At 32.7% G+C, this 21,062-nt stretch overlaps 2 protein-coding genes and 1 long non-coding RNA gene across 3 annotated transcripts; all 3 read right to left on the reverse strand.

The window, feature by feature from the left end:
• Positions 1 to 3,242: 3,242 nt before the first annotated feature.
• On the reverse strand, positions 3,243 to 4,873 carry LOC139091161 (putative inorganic phosphate cotransporter). The gene is made up of 7 exons (XM_070641103.1): positions 4,864 to 4,873; positions 4,677 to 4,781; positions 4,578 to 4,618; positions 4,403 to 4,516; positions 4,115 to 4,269; positions 3,621 to 4,059; positions 3,243 to 3,558 (listed from the first exon to the last, which is right to left on the reverse strand). Exons 1-7 carry the CDS (start codon positions 4,871 to 4,873, stop codon positions 3,364 to 3,366), a joined length of 1,059 nt encoding a protein of 352 aa, XP_070497204.1. The 3' UTR covers positions 3,243 to 3,363.
• Positions 4,874 to 4,913: 40 nt separating this feature from the next.
• Positions 4,914 to 5,434, reverse strand: LOC139091162 (uncharacterized). Its single transcript, XR_011544489.1, has 3 exons — positions 5,421 to 5,434; positions 5,155 to 5,335; positions 4,914 to 5,028 (listed from the first exon to the last, which is right to left on the reverse strand). It is a non-coding gene; the product is annotated as an uncharacterized lncRNA (long non-coding RNA).
• Positions 5,435 to 14,534: 9,100 nt separating this feature from the next.
• Positions 14,535 to 19,837, reverse strand: LOC139091160 (uncharacterized). The gene is made up of 2 exons (XM_070641102.1): positions 18,648 to 19,837; positions 14,535 to 18,489 (listed from the first exon to the last, which is right to left on the reverse strand). The coding sequence occupies exons 1-2, from the start codon at positions 19,835 to 19,837 to the stop codon at positions 14,535 to 14,537; spliced, it is 5,145 nt and encodes a 1,714-aa protein (XP_070497203.1).
• Between the last annotated feature and the right edge of the window lie 1,225 nt (positions 19,838 to 21,062).

The raw sequence follows: 21,062 nt of genomic DNA on the forward strand, positions 1-21,062 counted from the left end.
AATTATATGGAGGGTTTGGCTAATGCCGTAGTATAGCAGATAGGCATAGCATGTTTTTGCTCATCACATTCTATTTACTTATTAAAATAAGCCTAATGATGAGAAATGTTTTATATCGCCTGAAATGACTTATTGATGGCCGAAATGGTACAAAATTTATGACAACATATTCTGCACCAGTGAGCTAAAGGATTTATTTAGTGGTTGAACAAAGGTAAGATATTTTTAGGAGTTTTTTACGTAGTATACTTGTGTGAAATATGAAAATTGAATGTGATGTGGTAAAATTTCGCCAAAAGTTATAACTGACAATTTTATTAAATGCTGCATTTTAGATACCTGGTATTACAGTATGCAGGAAAATAATACATATCTATTGGAATTTTATCAACAGCTATTTTGACCTTTACTAACCTGGATCAGAAATTAATACAGCAAAGAGATAGATTCCATGCTAGAAATTGGACAATCTAGATCTGTAGATTAGGTAAATTATTTACCCCATTTCAGGTGATCTACTGTTAATTGCACTAGAATCTTTCGTTTCAGAAGGAACTACGTTCTCCGCCCTTAAATAGATCTGCACCTAGACATATATCTAAGACTACAATTGAAACTAAAGCCCCACCTTGGTTTGGGAGTGTACAACAGCCATTGTATTTGAGGAATTGTGTATAGCTTGATCTGTAAACTGTATGAAACTCCATATCCTAGCATATCTAGATGGGCCATCATTGTAAACTCATATCTGGTCTGTCTCGATGGATGGTCAGCTCCATTTCGAGGTGTATTGGTTTTATTTGCAAGTTCATAAACATCTGTCGTTTACTCAGATATATCCTAATTTATTAGGGTATATGATATATTATCTAGCCTTAAATTACTAATAAAATCCGTACCAGTACATCATCAATTTTTTCTAGAATTTATGCTATAATGATTGCCCATTTATCGTCATGGTTTTTTTATTATATCTTCCAAGTGAATTGAATATTATTTAGAGATAAAAATATCAACAAGATATTATGGTGGGAAATTTGCTCAGTATACCAATGATTACATTGTAGCAATTAAGAAGTAATTATTGAAATATTATTATCATTTCCATTTTAGAATATCGAGAAAGGGATTATTCTGGTGGGCTATTTGCCGTTGTTGTTGACCTCCCAAAAATAATGGTTGATGTATTTAAATTTGATTATAAAATATTAACACCTAATCGAGGTTTGTGACATTCTGCGATTGGATGCTTGCAAAGAAATTATCGCTTGACGTCTTCGAGAAAGTTGTTTACACGATTCACACCCCTGGACATTTCTGATCATTGCATCATTCAGTGATGTAATGAACAATTTAAGCTGTGATTACAGCCATAATTACAAGGGCTTTATGAGTGTTTTTTACCAGGGAATTAAGGCTAACAATTTAGGATTTGAGTCCAAATTTTGCAGGTGCTATTATGGCATTGACTAATGGATTGCCATTGGAATTGTATAAACGGGTGAGATTAAGGGGTGACTTTTAATTGCACGGATTTTCAAAATGTCCATACGGCCTTACATGATTATGTCCTCAAGAGTTCAAACCGAACAATATCGGCGAAATGTATTTTACATTTCATGTGGCTTTCTGGTAGTGACAAATACTTATGTCATTTGGGATTCAGATTAAATAAGCCGTGGGATGATCCACAGTACAAGAAGACAAATTGAATTTATTTTTGTATAGCAATTTTTAACTTTTTTAAGAATATTCTGTACGCTGATGCAATTAAAATTTATTTGGAAGTGTCTTTTTTGTTCTAGGAAATCAATTTTCAAATTTTGCTATCATTATTTCCAATCTAATTCTGTTCCCAAAAATTATTTTCATTATCGTTTTAAATCAATGAAAAAGAATCTGTTAAACCCTAAAAAATGCGATTTTTCTCCCCTTTTTTAACTCCATCGCTAAGAATTTTAATTTCTATCTCATCAAATAAATCTTTACAGAAATTTTTTCCACGTTTTTCCGTCAGCCAACGGAAGGGAATTAAATTATTTGAATTTAGGGAGATGTTTTAATGTTGATTGAATTTTGTTTAAAAATCTAATGAGGATTTTTAAAGGAAGTTGATATTAAGCGAAGGGATGAATGTCATTGTGACTTAGGCATATTAGGGGAGACCTAGTGAAGCCCTAAGTTAATAAGGTCTTAAGTCTGATTTGATGGCAGAGGGTGGTCAAAGAAATTTTGAAGTTGTTGATAGAGATTATATTGTTAATTGACAAAAAATGTTGCTATAGAGCCAGTTTTAGACGCCAGTTAGTATATTTTCATGGATCCCAAATGATCATATTGTGCTCAGCGAAGCAAACAATAATGAGCAATTTATTCTTTAAAAAAAATGAAAAATTAAAGAATAAGGCAATTAATTTTTGGTTCCTGTGGATTCATAAAATTAATTGCCTTAATTCTTTAATTTTTCATTTTTTTTAAAAAATTAAGTCAGCAATTCCTCATTATTGATTTGCTTATTTCGCTGGCTTTGTGATCATTTGGGATCCATGGCCTCTCTCAACTGGCGTCTAAAACTGGCTCTATAGCTAGCAACCCTTTGTCAATTAACAATACTCAATCTCTATCAACAGCCTCTCTTCAAGAGTTCTTTGACCACCCTCTTTGGCCATCCAAAATATCAGACTTAAAGACCTTATTAACAGGAGCTTCACTAGGTCTCCTAACAATATGCCCTACCCATCTAAGTCTATTGACATTCATCCTTCGCTTAATATCAGCTTCCTTTAAAAATCCTCATTAAAGATTTTAAACAAAAATTCAATCCAACATTAAAGCATCTCCCCCTAAATTCTTATCTAAAATAATTTAATTCCTTCCGTTTTAAATTTGACAGGTAGATTCACGACTAGATAAAGCGATGGAAAAAATTTCTGTAAGCTAATTTGAAAGATTTATTTGATATGAGATAAGGAAATTAAAATTCTTAGCGATGGGTTAAAAAAAGGGGAGAAGAATCACGACTTGAACGCATTTTTTATGGTTTAATGAATTTTTATCGTTTAGATTCTTTTCATTGATTTAAAATTTCTGATGTGGAAAATAATTTTTGGGGCAGGTGGATTAGGAATGTTGGGAGACATGATGATAATGATAGCAAGATTCTTAGATGGATGAGAAGGTTAATTTTAGAATTTTTTCGAGGGAACTTGAAAATTGATTTCTAAATTTAGAACAAAAGACACTTCCAAATACATTTTTAATTACATCAATAGACTTCCAATACCAAAATTAAACAAAACATTTTCTTAAAAAAGTTAAAAATTGCTGCACAAAAATAAATTCAATTTAAAACTTTTCGTCATTTTATTGTTTCTCTTCTGAATGCTCAACATCCTTCTTTGTCTTCTTGTACTGTGGATCATCCCACGGCTGTTTGTCCGCAGATCCCCAAATGACATAAATTATATTTGTCACTACCAGAAAGCCACATGAAATGTAAAATACATTTCGCCATTCCAATATTGTTCGGTTTGGTGTGAGGACGCCAATCATGTAGGGCTAAAGAACAGGGCATATGGACATTTAGAATCGATATAATTAAAAGTCACACTTAATCTCACCGTTATAATTCCAATAACTGCACCCCATCCATTAGTCAATGCCATAATAGCACCTGCAAAATTTGGACTCAAATCTAAATTGTTAGCCTTAATTCCTGAGTAAAAAGCACTCATAAAGCCCATAGCAATTGTAAACATAATCACAGCCATTATTCGATTACATCCACTGAATGATGCAATGATCAGAAATATTCCAGGAATTGTGAATGCAATCGATGTAAACAACTTTCTCGAGGCAGTCAAGCTGATGAATTTCTTTGCAAGCATCCAATCACTAAGTGTCGCAAACACTATTGACATAACCCACATTGAAATGTATGGGAGTGTTGAGTACAAGCCATTCTCTTTTATGTCAAATTTAAGTACATCAGCCATGTATTTTGGGAGGTCGGTAACAACGACAAAGTAGCCCACCGAATGTCCAATTTGTGCGATGATTCTAAAATGGAAATGATGTGATTTTCTTCTTCAATAATTACTTCTTAATTGCTTACAATGTAATCATTGGTATACTGGTACAAATTTCCCACCATGGTGTCTTGTTGATGTTTTTGTCTCTAGATAATTGATTCAGTTCTGCTTGGAGATACTCTTTCTCACTGTTTGTGATAAATGGATGTGACTCTGGGTCATTGTAGCATAAGAATTCCTAGAATAAGTTGATGATGTGTAATTTTGGGATTTTATTGGTGATTTTGGCTAGATAGTACTGTCAATATACCCTAGTAAAGTTAGGATATATCTGAGTAAACGACCAGACCATGAATCATTTATGAACTTACAAAAACAATAAACCAAATCACAGCCGCACCTCCAAAGAAATAAAATGGAGCTGACCATCCATCGAAATATCCAAGTAACAGACCAGATACTGAGTTTGTAATGATATTGCCCATCTAGAATAATATTTTAGAGATGTATGGAGTTTCATACAGTTTACAAAAGAATCAACTATACCTGAGCTCCTCCAAATACAATGGCTGTTGCTTTGGCACGCTCTAAAATCATAAAATTAAGGAATATAGTTTAGTTTCTTAGATGTGAGATCTTAGATACCTTTCTCTGGAATCCAAGCTGACAACAGTGTATTTAGAGCCGGAAAAGTAGTTCCTTCACCAAAACCTTCTAAGATTCTAAGTGCAATTAGCCAGTAGGCTCCACCTGAAATAATACAATATATAATTTTAAGTAAGTTATACCCTTAATTACATTAGGATCTAGATCTGGGATTGATAATTCAAACAATCTAGCATAGATCTATCTCTTTGCTGTTATTAGTACCATATTCAATAGGTGATTGGTGTTAGTAAGGTCAAAATAGCTGTTGATAAAATTCCAATAGATAATGTGTATTTTCCACCATACTTAGCAGCTAATATTGCACCAGGTATATGAAGTATCGTGTATCCTAAAATGCAGCATTTAATAAAATTGTCAGTTCTTCATGGTCATAACTTTTTGGCAAGCATTTTACCACATCACATTCAATTTTCACATATTTCACACAAATTTTATATCATAAAAGGTTTCATACCCCAATAAAAAGCTCCTAAAATGACTCCTTGCAACTGTTCCGACCACACATATCCATCTCGTCCTTTTGTATAACTTTCACTGGTTGCAGGACATGTGTTGTCATAAATTTTTGTACCATTTTCGGCCGCTCGATAAGTCATTTCAGTTATGGCGATACTCAAAACATTTCTCATCGTGTACTTTTGTTGTTTTGTGAGTAAATTAGGAATGTGATTGAGGTAAAGCATTAGCGAAATTATTTTATATCTGCTGTAAAATACTTACGGCATTAATCAGTGCGAACCCTCCCATTATGATTAATATGTAACGCACTGGAATGTTGCAGAAACCTGAAAATTTGAGAAATTTAAAATTCAAGTTCCGATTCCAAAATATATTCATCACTTACACCTTCCTATAGTCTTGATCATGTTTCTTATCTCTTAGTTCACCTTATTTCTAGACAATAATTTCCTAATCTTTAAAAATTATTATAATGCGATTCACAAAAGTACTTTAAACTTTAAAGAACAAGCAATAATTTCAACAAAATTTCTATTTTAAACCTTTCTATCGTCAATAAATCAAAACAAATTGCACAATAAAGAATAAAATAAAATTTATTATTTTGGATCTAAACAGCAGCTGACACACATCTAGGAGGTAAAATTGTCAACTGATAATGTATTAATAATTAGAGTTGATTGTACGATGCTTTTAACTTTCAAGTGGAATCTTATCAACAAAAAATTAGTGTAAATTCAGGTCTACTCAACAGCGTTTAATCCACTTGAGGGGATATGGGAGATTAGATTTAAGTTAATCAGGTGTAGTTATTGGATTGAGGAGAGGTAGTTTTGTAATTTTATAAATAAGTGCTCAAAGCTGAAATTTATAATTTCTGACGTAATTAAAAGTGGGAATTAATGACGACTCTAATGTTCATCAGGATCAATGCCTGCCTACTGTTCAACGCATCATGGAGCATCTTGCAACGCCTGAACTCATTCTTGAATTTTATTTCGACGTAAATCTGAAATCATTTATTTTGAAGAACTAAAGTTCATTAATTGTGAATGACCATGAACACGGACGTAGTCTCATTATCTCTAACCCTTCAATCTCTCATCTGAAATAACAAAGACTAGAGCATGACCTTCTCATTCATTTTATAATTCAGATTAGTAATCTGATCATCAAAAAGAAATCTGCTTAATTTGATAATCCCATGAAATTCGTTTTACACCAAAAATTTCATTCATCCTCACGACCGATAAAACAGCTGTTTGTTTATTATTTCATTGAAAGAGCGCCACACAAACATAGAAGTACAAAAGTGCAACCGAAACCTTTAAAAGAGAGAGAAAAAAATTGCTGTTCTAAAAATCCGCACACAAAAATTGAATCAAAAAACTTCTCGTAGAGATTTTTTTGACTCTCTTCCTTGTTCATGCGCACGTCTCTCATTCTCTCATTCATCCCTTGCCGCGTCCGCTGTGTTTGAATCTCACATGAAACCCGAGCGTACGTACGTAAAATTATAATTTCGGTACTGTGTACACATTTATTGAATTATTTTGAGTCTGCGATAGTAATTCGTGATATGCTGACGGAATAACACGTACTTTGCACGATCGGTCGCAAAAAAACTTACTGGAAAAATTATTGTGTAAAGAAAAATAATTTTAAAGGAAGTGAAAGGATAATTTTTGTGAAAATTTTGTGAGAAACTTGAGAGGACGTCAATAGATATGAATTGTGGATATACCAAAAAATTCTGATAAGAAATAAAAATTGTGTGAAAATTTTTTTTTGTGTCAAAAAAGAGAATAAAAAAAATTTTACGACAAAAAAAAAGTTTGTGGAGATTCCAAAAATATATTTGGATTGTCTAATAAGGATTACCGAGATAGACCGGACATAAAGGAACTTTGATTAGCATTTAATTAAGGTAGAATAATAGAAAATAAATTGGATTCCTTTTTGCTATTCCCACACAACAATACAATGTCCATTCAAATATCGACTGGACATTCAAGTGTATATAAAATAATTCGTTGTGCTGCTTGTTGTCTTGCTTAAAGGATTTTTAATAGCTATGGAATTTATGATGAGCATTTGTGTTATTTTGTGAGCTATTTCTCATTCAACGATGATAACAACGATGATGAAGATGAAGAGGAAATGAAAATCATAAATAAATGAAAAGCATGGAAAAATTTTAAGAATTCTAGTGAAAATGAGGAAAAATGAAAAGTTTTAATGAATTATTTTCTAAATTTATTTGGAACTAAATTTTTGAGTTTTTAAAGCCATTAAAAATTTTTTCTTTGATGTGAATTTATAAAATTTTAAAAGTTTCAAGTTTAAGGACTTTGTCCTAGTGGACGAATTTCAAAGGAAATGATGAATAACAATTTGATTTAATTGTTGAACTGGAACTTGAATTTTATTATTTTTTCATGGCAACAAAAATGAGGAAATTCACCAAAAAAAATTTAAAATTGAAATTTTAATTGAAAAGTTTCTAAGAATCAAATCACATAAAATATGAATTAAGCTATCAAATTTAATCGCTTTATTTGAAGCACTTAAATCAATCGGATTTTTAAATAAATTCTAAAAATAGAGTCCGAGGAAATTGACGAATCAAAATCGAAGGAATTAAAAAGTAATTTAAATTGTTGTTCCCGAATGGACAAATTTCAATTGACCGGTTATATACCTAGCTATAAAGTCATTTTTTGTTTCTAAAATTAGACTAGTTACTAGTCAAATTAAAACCGATTAAAGCTTGAAGTTTTGTTATATTTTCTAAGAATTTGAGATCTATTTATATTCAAGTAGACAAAAATACATTTAACTAGTTTAAAATAAATTAGTATCTAATTGACGACTAGCTCTAACGATTGTTTGCCCACTCGGATTACACAAATTAATTTAATTTCAAATTCTGAAAAATATCTAAATTCCAAAAATCATAACAAACTTTCTAAAAATCATAACATTAAAGACAATGTCTTAAAGAAACTTATCCAAAACTTCACATTTTACCCCTTAAATGCTCCATTCTCAGACAATATCCACTAAAATTCACAAAATCATGCTTCAAAAAAAAAAATTGCTACAAATTTCTCCACACACTTTTCAACAAATTTCCCATAATTTACAACATCAATATAATGTTAATGCTTTTATACATGCTTCGAAGGTATGCTCGACTTGAGCAGCAAGTTACGATTTTGACTTTTGCATGTAGCCAGGTAATTTAAGTTAATATTGGTCAGCAGCTTAACTCATGCAATTATCTGAATATAAATCCATAACTTTCACAAATTATTTTATATGTTCCTGGGTTCGGGTTGATTTTTTTATGTCATGAGATATTTTAGGGCGTAGAAAATCGTGCGAATTTGCGATTGGAAATTGTGGGTTGTTGGAAAATTGAAATTGTTTGAGGAAATTACGATAATTTCGTAAAAAAATATGAAGCTTTAAAGTATCGATTTACACGACCAATTGACCTAAAAAATCCAACCAAAATTATAGATTTAAAACTTATTAAATAATTCATCAACCAAGACAATGTAAAAAATCCCATTTTGTTTATAAATTTTTAACCCTTGAATTACTACCTTCGTCGATTTGTTTACTGCTTCCATACAATTTCCTTCCTTTCTATCAAACCAACAATTACATAAATCAACAATCTAAAAAATCAATGTATATTCATTAAAAATCTACAATCTGATTTTACTCAGACCTGATAATTAAATTGATATGCAATGATAATTATCAGCTACATGTTTTTTTAATTGCATCTTTCCGTCCATAATTGTCGGTAACAAATGAGTTTATGTTCATGAGAATTGAAACAAGCAATGACTTGGTGAAATCGAATACTTTTGTCATTGTGGCAGTTACATTGTTTCTGTGTGGGACGAAGTCATGTCAGATGATTTTTTTATGTCAGCCTTGGGGACTTTTTGGAAAAGGATTTGTTTGGAAACGATGAAATTTGAGAAGATTTTATGGGTTTTTTGTCAGTTAGGAGAAGTGATAGAATGTTCAAGATGGTCATCATTTACCTACACATTTCGGATTTCTAATAAAAGGGTTTATTTACATTTTAAAGTCTAATATGTCCAATTCTAAGGATAGGAAGTATCGTTATGATGATCATCATCATATTTAGAGCTAGAAATGGAATCACTCAATTAAAAACCTTTCCACTTGAGCTACAATAACTAGACATCTCCAAATAAGCATGCAATATTAGAAGAACACCTTTAATACTTAAATTAGCCTTCAAAACAGAGCTTATAGGCTAATCACTTAATTTCCAAGCTATTTGACACCTAAAGCTCATCAACTTCCAACAGTCCATCAAAAATTAATTCACATGCCTCTCAAAACATCTAAATTATCCGTAAAAATTCGTCAAAAGTTTGACACATACCACAACAATCCCTCCATACCCTCCCGACCGGCTACAAACAAAACTGCTCTCAACAACTGATACTCATGAACAGCACAACATCAAGAGTGACTTTATGTAAACAACTGTGACTGAACATTAAACAAACTTTTTTTATGAACTTGACATTAGGACCTTGCTTCATTTCAGCCAAACCCACACACATTTATGTCTTTATTAATTTTTTTTTCAACGAAATATAAAAATGACAACATCCAAAAAAGTTTTGACACTTTAAGCTCTCCTCAGTGGAAAAAAATGAGCTATTAAATTTCATTCACTTTTATGCGATACACCTGAGCGATCATCCTTCATTGTCATTCATGATTTGTGTATTAAAAATGTGTAGAATTCAATGTAAAATCAATTATTTTTGAGGCACAAGAGACAGACTGAAATTTGATTAAGAGGAAAATTGAAGTGTTTTGTTTTATTTAATGTTTTGGATTCAGCTATGGAATGAGAATTGGGAGGTATTGTTCAAAGTAATTTTACTAAAATGAAGAATGGAATGAAATGAAAATTTTAATTAAAATAATTTGTTTTGAGAAATAGCTAGTTGGCTTGTTAAGACATTGTTAGGAATTGAGAACAATCTTTTATACTTGGAATTTCAGGGACTTTTTTGATGGTTTTTGATACAATTTTTGAATAGAATGTTTTAATTAAAATTGGTTAGTATTGAAGAAACTTCTCAAATTTTTGAATAATTTCAAATTGTTATAAGATTAACAAAATTTCAAGAATTTCAAATTTTTCTGCATTTTTAAAAGAATTTTAAGTTTAATTCTGCATTTTAATTAATTTTCAACTTTAAATCATATTTCAAAGAAAATTCAAACTCACTTTGAGTTTCAAAAATAGCAATTAATTTTTAATAAATTTAAAACCATAATTTGAGCTTTTCTAAACAAAGTTTACCCATCATCACTCATCCCTAAAACTTGAGAAGCTGCCAATTACCCAACAACAACCCATAAATAAATATAAGAACATTTTAAAGTTTCAAAAAACATAATAAATTTTTAAATGAAGAAAAAATGTCAGTATCTCAAATTTCTGACATCTTCTAGGAGCTACTCAGTCGAAAAAATTTATTTTCTTCTTCTCCATCGAGCAACAACAACAAGCAAAAAAAAATATCAAATTTATGTTGCTACAATTCAATGTCCTTGAAAAAGATTATGTTTCAAGATACAGCGTAAAATTAATGGCTTTCTGTCTCCAAAAAATATTTTCCTTATCGATTATTGGAATTAAATTCCAAATTGAATTGCTGAGGCGATGCTGGATAGATATTTTGAAGTTGAAGATTGTACATTTTATTTATGAGATTCTTGCCTAACATGACTTGAATTTTTGAATCTTATTATCTTTGTTGGGATGTCGGATTTGATAATAAATTTTCGGATTGAGAAGAATTATTGGAAATGTGGGTTAAAGGTGAAGTATTTAGGGCATTCTCATCATTTTTAGGCAGATTTGGAGCAAAATCTTTGAATAAAATATTGAAATTTAAATTCAAAGCTTTAAGTCGATTAAGATATTAAATATGTAATATTAGTAAAGTTCAAGCTCTAGCTTCAATTTTGTCGACAGTTAAGATTGTCTTAGCTTGGTCTTTTTTCACAATTTACTTCAAGATGTGTTGGCTTCGCTCGTGATTTCTAAAGTACTAGAAGTAATTTCTTAATCATCTTTGAATTTTAATATTCATTAACCATTGTTGCTCTTAAGAAAAAAAGAACCTTTAACGAAAGAATAAATCATGAAATAATCGACACGTTTCGGATAAATTTACTGTAGCTTGTTTTATTGCTACCAGCTATATTGCGATGCTAAATTTAGATAAGCTGATGGATTAAATGACAAAATTTCATGATGATGAATTGAAATTTGAAGTCAATCAGACACGTTTTGTCCATAAATACATTTTTTGAAGTTCTTCATATTCGAAGATTAATTGACATTTAAATTTCAAGGAGAAAAACTTTGTTAAATTTGATCGACATTTGAGAGGTAGTTAATTGGTTTGAACTTTAATAAGTCCATGAAAATTCAACTACTTTGAAAACTTTTAAAGTTTTTCTTTGTTTTATGATATTTAAATAATTCTTGTTTTACGGCATTTGAGCTTATTTTTTAGAAATATGAACACTTTCCAACAACTAAATCCACTCCAAAAAGCACAAAAAAGTCAATAAACTTAATTCCTGCGTCTAACTTAATTTTTCCTTAATTCCTTAATTCAGTTCTAAAAATAATTAAGTGGACATTCCATTATCTGTCTCTGCATTTCTTTCAACGTCACAAAACATTTTTTTACGTGTTTTTCAAAGCTCTTCATTGCTCGAAAAATTCAGCTTTTTTCTAAAAACAGACTTGACATTCATCTTAATTCAAATAAATTAGAGTGGATAAAACAAGAAGAGACAAATAAAAAAAAATGAATTGAAATTGAAGAGACAGCTTGAGTTAAGGAAGAAAAATATTTTTGCAGAGATAGAATAAGACTTTATGGATTTTTGCACAATTTGACGTCGATTAGGATATTGTGAGAAATTTTGTCTAGACTTGATGAAAAGTTTGAGTCAATTTTGTTGAAATTTCTAGTTAATTTTGTTCAAATTTCGAGATAACTTTGAGGTCTGGATTTTAACTTTGTAGACATATTTAAGTGCTTTACATTTTTCGAACAGTAATATTGCTCTAGAGCTCATCTAAGCAAATCCAATTCAAAGATGACCTAAATAAAAGCAATTTATCACAGAAATGTCATTTCAATCCTTGAAAATCAACCTCAACTAGTGTTTTAGTTTATAAAATATTCACCCAAAACCCCAAAACACTCCCAAATCAGATCAGATTCCTCATAAAAAATTAGACTTTTATGTAAATTTAAAATTAATTTTTCAAGAAAAGAAGTTGAGCTCAAAAAGACAAAAATTGTCAGCGGCTGAAAAGTTTAAAAAATTAAGAGCAGCTTTTGAGCCTGACGTTGCGTAATGAAATGCTTTTAGGACTTTCTTCTTTTCATCTGTTTAAAAATTATGTTAATATTGAAGACACTGAAGAATAATGAGTTTTTTTTTTGTGAAAAGATGGAAAAAGAAAATCTCTTCAGTTGTCTTATTTAAGGATGTGGAAATGCAAATAATTCACAATGTTCATTATGATGAAAAATTTTTCCTTTGTTTTAAAAAAGAGAGAAGAAGAGCTTGTTGAATAAAGAATGAGAGTGTTTGGAGTATTTAATTTGATGAGCTCTTTGATGCTGAAGTTCAAGTGTGCTGTTCTGTTTTTAAAAGGTTTTTAAATTGAAGAGAATTTAGTTGGAAATTTTATTGCATTTATAGACTTAATAGGTAGCTAAATTCAAGCTTTATAGTAGCTAAATTCAAATAGAATGAAATTGTAGATTTAAGGACCAATTTGGACATAATTAGAATTTTTTGGAAGGAATTTCAGAATTTACCTTCAAATTTTAATACATTAAGGTAGATTAGGCTAGGCTTTATCTAAATTGGAAATTTCTATTCCTTAAAATATTTGAAATAAAATTAAAACTAAGTTGTAAATTCTCAGATCAATCTCAAAATTAGTTAAAGTCGGGACATCAAAAATCAAAACTTTATTGCCCTTTTGACTGCTTCCATAAATTTATTTTCATATTGACTACCCTCAGTAACGAATTTTTAAAGCCACTCTCAAAAATTACAACAAAAATTCGTTCAAAATTTAATTCAAATCAATTTTAAAATAAATTTAAATCTCAAATTATTCAGCATTTGCATTAAAATTCATAAATTCAACAAATTCCAAAATAAATTCTACACATTTTTCCATAAATAAATTCCACAACCGCCGTAAAACCTTCACGTAGGTTACTGCGTGAATCGTTAGAATTAATGCATTCTAAAGAACTAGGCATTGTAGCTTGAGACCGTAAGGCACGACGGGATGTTGACTCTTGGATATGCTCCAAATCAACTACGATTCTCTCATTATTTTCTTGTGCACTAACAGCAGGTACTATTGCATCCATTTGGCGACTAAAATGCCGGTATTCCACCAACCACTGATTTGCTAACGTTGGAACCGCACAAAATTTCGTTGGTGCATCTTTAATACGGGCGATTAAAATTTCACCGTTCATGTCAACATTTCCGGAACTGAATTTTAACAAAGTCATTTCGGCTTTCTTAAAAGTTAATGCACTCTTATGGAATTTGGTTTTCATTATTGGACATCTGATTCCATTAAACTCAAATTCTTTTTCCTGTACCGCTCTGACCTGATCATCAGCAGATGAAAAAGTGATATTAGCGTAATATCCTCTCGCTTGATGCGTGCTATCGGCAAAAATTCGAGTAATGTTATATTTCTTATCTAGCAATTCCGTCAATAAGGTCATAAAGCAAACGTCAACTGGAATCCGTGCTACGCGCACGGTCCTTCTGTTATCTGGATCTTCAAACCTCCTCTTACCCATTATTTTCTTCAAAGTTTTTGAACGATGTGAATTTCCCGCTGTAATTTCACGTAATGCCGTGAATTTTGCTTCACCTAGAAGCTTCATTAACTCCACTACTGAATCAGAACTTAAGTTTTTTACCATATTCATCGTAAAATTAAATATTTCGCGAAATTTAATTCTCCAAACGTTAAAGCTAAGCGCTTGTATATAATCTGAGAAGTTACTCGCATTCAAATTTTGCTGGCTGAGCGTTTTTAACGGTTTTAACGGACTTTTTTCAAATTTGATTGCAAAATTGCCGTTTTGTCACAGCTTTCATAGCTTTTCGCATCAATTTCCAGTTTTGCCAGACGGACAACTGAACGTTTTTCTAACAACTCACCATTTAATAGTTTCACATCGGCTATACGTGCCAAATTATCTCGGCCTTTGTAAACATTAATTATTAGGCCTTTTTCCAGTTTGCAGGCTTGATCGTCGGATCCGTATAAATAACATAATCACCAACATCCAGGCCTTGTTTATTGTGACGTCTCGCATCCGATTTTGTAATTATTGGCAAGTATTCCTTAATCCATCGTTGAGTAAATTTTTCAGCTATCTTTTTAGCTCGCACTGTCATGTGATGTAAGTCATCACTGCTTGTAGCTGTATTATCGCCGATAAATGAATATCCTGGATGTTGTTTGATTAGCAGATTTGGTGTAATTGGACATAAATCATCAGGAGATACTGGCAAGTGTGTCAAAGGTCTTGAATTCATAATGTCCTCAACTTGCAGCAGGACACAGTCGAACAACTTCTCTTTGATCACTTTTTTATTCATTTCAAAATAAATCGCTCGCTTTACATCCCTGATTAAACGTTCCCAGACACCACCCCAATGAGGAGTTAATGGTGGATTAAAATGCCACGAAATTTTCTTGTCACTCGCAAGTTGTTGATGATGCTCTGCTTTAATGATATTTGATGCTCCCAAGAAGTTACGTCCGTTATCACTATATAAGTGTCTGATCGGTCCTCTTCTTGTCCACACATCCTGAATAGCTAGAAGCATTTCATCAGCAGTTAATGAGTCTAATTTCCTTAAGTATATTGCTCTAGTAATCATACACGTAAACAATACGATATGAACATCTTTTTTGACATATGAATTGCCTGCATAGATTGTTATTGGACCTGCACAATCTACTCCAGTATGCTCAAACGGTTTGCTCTTACTTGCAAGACGATAATTAGGTAAAGGTGCTGTTGGTGGAATTTGATGCATAGCTCTTTTCTCTATGCAGTACAAACATTTATGCTTTACTCTTTTCATAGCCATTCGTGCATTAATTATCCATGCTCTGGATCTGGATTCTGCAATCGTTCCTTCAATTCCAATATGCTTGTTTTTGTAATGTAAATATTCTAATAGGGAATGGACAGTTTCATGCTTACTAGGCAATATTATAGGACATTTCATATCATATGGGATTAAGGGATCATCATACATTCTGGTTTTTGCTCGAATCAATTTCTTTTCGTCTAAAAATGGACACAAAGAATACAATTTACTTGATTGAGCTACTGGAATCCCTCTTGACAGACATTTTATTTCCTTCATAAATAAAGCTCTCTGGATGCATGAAAATAAAAGCTTTTCACCATCGTCAAGCTCTTTTACGTCTAAAACTGGATCTTTTTTCAACTTATCACCTCTTAATGCTTTTATCATGTTGTTTTTGAACCTGCAAACCCGTGCAATAATTTTTTGATACACATCGTATCTTGAACGAATTTCTGGCTTTACAGTACTAAATATCCCAGCATAATAGTCACTATTAAGATCATTTGGTGAATTTTCTGCTCTTGATGCGAACAGAATATTTTGCTGCTCTAAATTAATGTTTGATGGGAATTTTGGCGGCCATGACTGCTCGTCTTCATACAGGAATTGTGGACCTTTAATCCAGCGATGATTTGCTGTTGAAAAGTCGATGTCATTCCACTTTGTTCCATCGTCTGCGACATTATCATTACTGGCTATATAGCGCCAATCGTTTATATTTGTAGTTTCCTGTATCTCCGAGACTCTTGGTGCCACAAATTGCTGTAGTTTCAAACTAGGAGAGTAGAGCCATCGTAGGACAGTTATTGAATCCGACCAAAACGTAGTTGACGGTATCTTGATTCTTTTATGCTGCGATTTAACGACGATAGAAATCCTAGCACCAATTACAGCTGCCATTAGTTCTAGTTTCGGAACAGATGCATACTTGACTGGAGCTACTCGACATTTTGCCATTACAAGAGCAACTTGTACGTGACCATTTGTCTTAAATCGCAGATATGCTACTGCAGCATAAGCTTCTGGTGAAGCATCGACGAAAACGTGCAATGAGATATTAATGGATTCAGTACTGCTATATCCATAATGTCTGGGAATCTCTAATTTGATTATTTCGTCAAATTTTTTCAGCCATTTTATCCATGAATCAAAAATGTCATCAGGGATATGCTGCTCCCATCCAATTCCTCGTCTCCAAATTGCTTGCAAGATCATTCGTCCCCTGATATGGAAATGTGATATTAGACCCAAGCAGTCGAATATCTTCATTACGAAGCTAAGCACTTCGCGTTTTGTTGGACGATAATCATGTTCTAATGATAAACTTAATAATTCCAAATTATTAGTCATTTGGAATGTAAAAATATCCTTTCTTGGATCCCAAAAAAGACCAAGAACTTTTCTTGATGTGACATCTTCATCTGATCCTAGATCCAGCAATAAATCTCGATCTATTGACTCTTGTGGCAATTGTTTAAGTACTTCCTCGCTGTTCGATCTAAAATCTACCATGTTCCAGCTAATTTCTCCAAACATTTCAATTGTTTCCTTTGCTGCTTTTAACGCTTCTTGTTCTGTATCTTCCGAATTAAATGCATCATCCATATACATAGATGAAAGTCCGATTCTGCTAGCCAATGGATACTTTTGAGCGCTTTTTTGGCAATGGTGAATTCTAACAGCATTTGCTTGTGACGGAGAACAAGTAGGTCCACAATTTCGCCACAGAAATCTCTGTACTTGCTGATCTTCGGGTTTTATTTTGATTTGATGATACATCTTCGTAACGTCACTTACTATTGCTATTCTCCTTTCTCGAAAATGGAACAAAGCTTGCGTAAGTGGAACTAAATTGTCAGGGCCTTTGAGCAGTCTTGAATTAAGTGAAACACCTTCGTGTTTACACGCTGTATCTACCACCCACCGAGGCTTTGGTGGCTGCTTATTGTTGTTGAATGTAACAAATCCAACTACATAATTTATACGACTATGAGGGACCTCCGGATTAAGATCCTCTTGAGTTGCTTCTCTCACGAAACCTTGTTCCTTCAAAGAGTTTTGATGATCGTTGGCCCATTGCGTCATTCCTAAATGCTTTAAACGTGCTTCAGTTGCGCACAAACGTTTTAACGCTGTGCTATAGTTATTTGGCAATGAACATTTATCATCCTTCCAATACAACCCGATCTCATATCTGGATCCTTGTCTTCTCATTGTTTTTGTCATGACATCTTTCGCTCGGATGTCCTCAATACTTAAATATTCCTTGTTTGCGTCTACAGCGCCCAATGATTCAAAACTATTAAAGTATTTAACTAGATCATGGAGTTCCTGCAGTGATTCCTTTTCTTGATCAGTTTCAAGCTTGTGAATGCATGGCGTATCAGACGTACAACAATGAAAAATTGAATTAGAGGCTACCAATCCGCCACAAATAGTCCAACCTAATGGCGTACGCTCTGCTATGGGCGCAGATTCTTGCGTAAAATCAACTATGGTCTCATGCGAGATCATCCATTTGGCGTGAGGAAGCCCTAATAATATTTGCGGCCTTTGCTCTGTAATCTTTGGAATTAAAGCATTCCTAAGATATGGATATTCCGCTTTTATTGCATCTGGATCCTGTTCCTGAATTGGCAATGAAAGCTTTGGCAGTGCAATCATTCCATGTAAACTAATGCGTTTATCAGGATCACTTACTGGGGCAATTATTAAGTCATGAAGAAATGCGTTTGACTCTAAACGTTCTGTTTCCGGTTCCAGCCATGTTAACTCGAGTTTATGTGGCGTACCAGGAATGTGAAGCTTGTCAAACAATTCTTTGTTGACTAATGAGGCACTTGCTGCTCTATCCATCAGCAACGTCGTCTCAATCTTATTACCATATCCATCTATCACGAAGATGGGAACAACTTTAAAGTAAGTTGAGTTCGATTTGTATGCAAGATTAGCAGTTGCACTACTGCTTGACGGTTCTGAAGGCTGTTTAGCTCCATCGCACGATGGCGGATGCATTGTTGTTGTGTGTGAAGCAGGATCAGTACAATTTCTTCTGTAACATTTTGGAATCCTACTGGATCTTGGACAAGACGTACAATTATGTTGATTCGATGCAAGACATTTTGAGCATATCTTATTACTTGCGAGAAATTTAGCTTCTCCTCGTATGACAGCTTTCTAAATTCTTCACATCTATAAAGCTGATGTTTCTTGTCTCTACCACAGTACCAGCAATCCTGTTTATCCTTCTTTGCTTTCTTTTGCGCAAATAATTTGGATTTATCTGATCCTTCATGATGAACAACATTGATTGCTGCTTTTGCCTTCGACTGATTTCCATTAGACGATGTTGAAACTTCCCGGCTTGGAAGGTTCGGTACGAACGACCACATGAAATCAGAAAATTCTACTATATTTCCACGTAAATCTTTGTCATGAATGTGAGAATGCCACTTAGATTCGATCGCATAAGGCAATTTGTTCGTGATTCTTGAATTTATAGCAATTTGCAATTCCGGCTGGAAATTTAGATCCTTACACAGAAATATATAACTGTCGATTTCAACGAGAAAATTTTCTAAAGACTTTCGATTTTTGTCTGGAATATGCGTCCAGTTTTCAAGTCTTTCCCATGCCTTGGCGACAGCTTCCTTCGGTTGAAAGAATCTTTTTTGAAGATTTTCCATAATTTGATCAGCATTTGCGAAAGGTTGATTAAGTCTTGGCTTGACATACCGTTCAGCTTCGCCATATAACGAGTCTCGTAACTTATCCACCATCGTCTCATTGTCATACTCGCCTCGTTCTTTCATTCGTTCGTAACTTGCTTTGAATGTAAGCCATTCAGCTGGGTCACCTGAATATCTCATTAATTTGGGAGCTTCGAGTCTTTGAACATGAAGACGCTGATAATAAGCCAATTTTTCAGTCTCACTCATGGCATCGATATCTTGTTTCGATTTATGACGACTCAAGGACATATTGCTGTCGCTTTTTGACAGAGTCGGCTGCTTAAATATTTCTGTTAAACGCCGTTTAAATTCCTCATCACCTTCATTAATCGTAAATACTTCCAGGGCATCCTTTTCAGTAAATTTATCGTCAGCATCTTCTTCCAGACCGACATTATGTGTAGATGTCGAGGCTAAAATTTTTACCTTTGTCGCACTATTATGAAATTGACTTAATCGACGATTCTCTTCCTCTAAATGCTTAATTTTATCAATGCACTTCGACAGTTCAGCCTGTCGGGCATTATCCTCACGCTCTTTAGCTGCAAAACGTTCTGTTATGCCTTGCAAAAGCAATCGATTCGCCTCCAACTGTTTCCTTAATGATGAAATTTCGTCTTTTGTTTTTCTCGTTTCTTTTGCCCTCTTAAGACAATCATTGACGCAATACCATTCATCGATATCCATTTCTCCTGCCTTACTGGAACAATTCAAATGAACTATGCGTTCACAAAAACTACATTTAATTCCAACTTCTGGATTTTCAGGATTAGGACAGTTTTTCATGAGACATTTGTATGGAATTACAGGCATTCCATCATCATTTAATTTTATGATCGCCGACATACTACAGAAAAATTAATAAGCTTAATTTTTCTAGATAAATCAATAAATTTTTATTTAATCAAAAAATTTTAGGTTTTTACAAAAAATCTTTGTTTATTTTGCGACTCGAATCTGGAACTGGTTTTTCGACGATGTGGAAATTCTTAATTATCGTGGATTTGAATATAATTTTGTTGACTTTCGACGCTAGACCTCAACAAATGGTCTCTACTTCCGGATGAAAAGATATAAATCAATAAAATCACTCACAATGCCTTCTGTTTTAGTTCATTTAATTTATTATTTATTATCAATTCATTTGATATATTTCAGGGCTAGTGGGTGATTATAATTCCTATAAGGATGAGATTATATTCCTGAGGAGTATAATGTTACTTAATATTAATATAATTCATTTAATTAATTCAAAAAATTGTGACATACAAATCGTTTCGGAATAAACGCGTCTAATTGCTCTCGTACTTGTCAATAGAAAGAACTAAAATAAGTTTTGAACGCAAAGAGTACGAGGAATCAGAGCGCATTGACAAGACCGACATGAATGTACTAGAATAATATTTAAAATTCAGGAAATCGTTAAGCCGTAATTTTAGGGAAATTATGCCACTACTTAACAATAGAATAAAAAAGAGAAATATTCACAACCTTTAATAAAAATTCAAAAAGCTTATGTTGTCATGAATGAATCCAATAAAATTGAATATTTTTTCCCCTTTCATATCAAGCGAGACGCGTTGAAATTGATAACACAATTGTTATGAAATTTCATCCCCGAAAATCTCCTTCCCAAAAATTAAATTCAACCACGATTCTCATTCTATTCCACAATAATTCCCAAATTAGAAGGTAAACAAACAAGAATATGTTTTAAATTTGATCATTGTTAATTCCCATTCACGTACGAATTCATTTACATAAAACCCACGCAATGCACATTATTGACATGTGATATTCATAACGGTATATGTGGATACGCTTGTACAAATCTCAATTTAAAGATATTCTGAGGGTTCTTAAGGAAAAATATCACGTGTTGTTACAGTTTTGTCAACTTTCAATTCTTATT

This window comes from Chironomus tepperi, unplaced genomic scaffold (genome assembly GCF_022539635.2).
Source record: "Chironomus tepperi strain 1889 unplaced genomic scaffold, CSIRO-AGI_Ctep_v1 contig_234, whole genome shotgun sequence".
Classification (NCBI taxonomy): Eukaryota; Metazoa; Arthropoda; class Insecta; order Diptera; family Chironomidae; genus Chironomus; species Chironomus tepperi.

What these genes read in the sequence shown, in the direction of transcription:
- LOC139091160 (XM_070641102.1), bottom strand. Translation starts at nt 19,837, where the DNA reads ATGGATATCGATGAATGGTATTGCGTCAATGATTGTCTTAAGAGGGCA. An exon ending in AAGGATAAACAGGATTGCTG is followed by an intron (nt 18,490 to 18,647) that starts GTACTGTGGTAG and finishes AAGATCCAGTAG; the next exon opens with GATTCCAAAATGTTACAGAA.
- LOC139091161 (XM_070641103.1), bottom strand. An exon ending in AGTATACCAATGATTACATT is followed by an intron (nt 4,060 to 4,114) that starts GTAAGCAATTAA and finishes TTTCCATTTTAG; the next exon opens with AATCATCGCACAAATTGGAC. An exon ending in CAGTTATTGGAATTATAACG is followed by an intron (nt 3,559 to 3,620) that starts GTGAGATTAAGT and finishes CCTGTTCTTTAG; the next exon opens with CCCTACATGATTGGCGTCCT.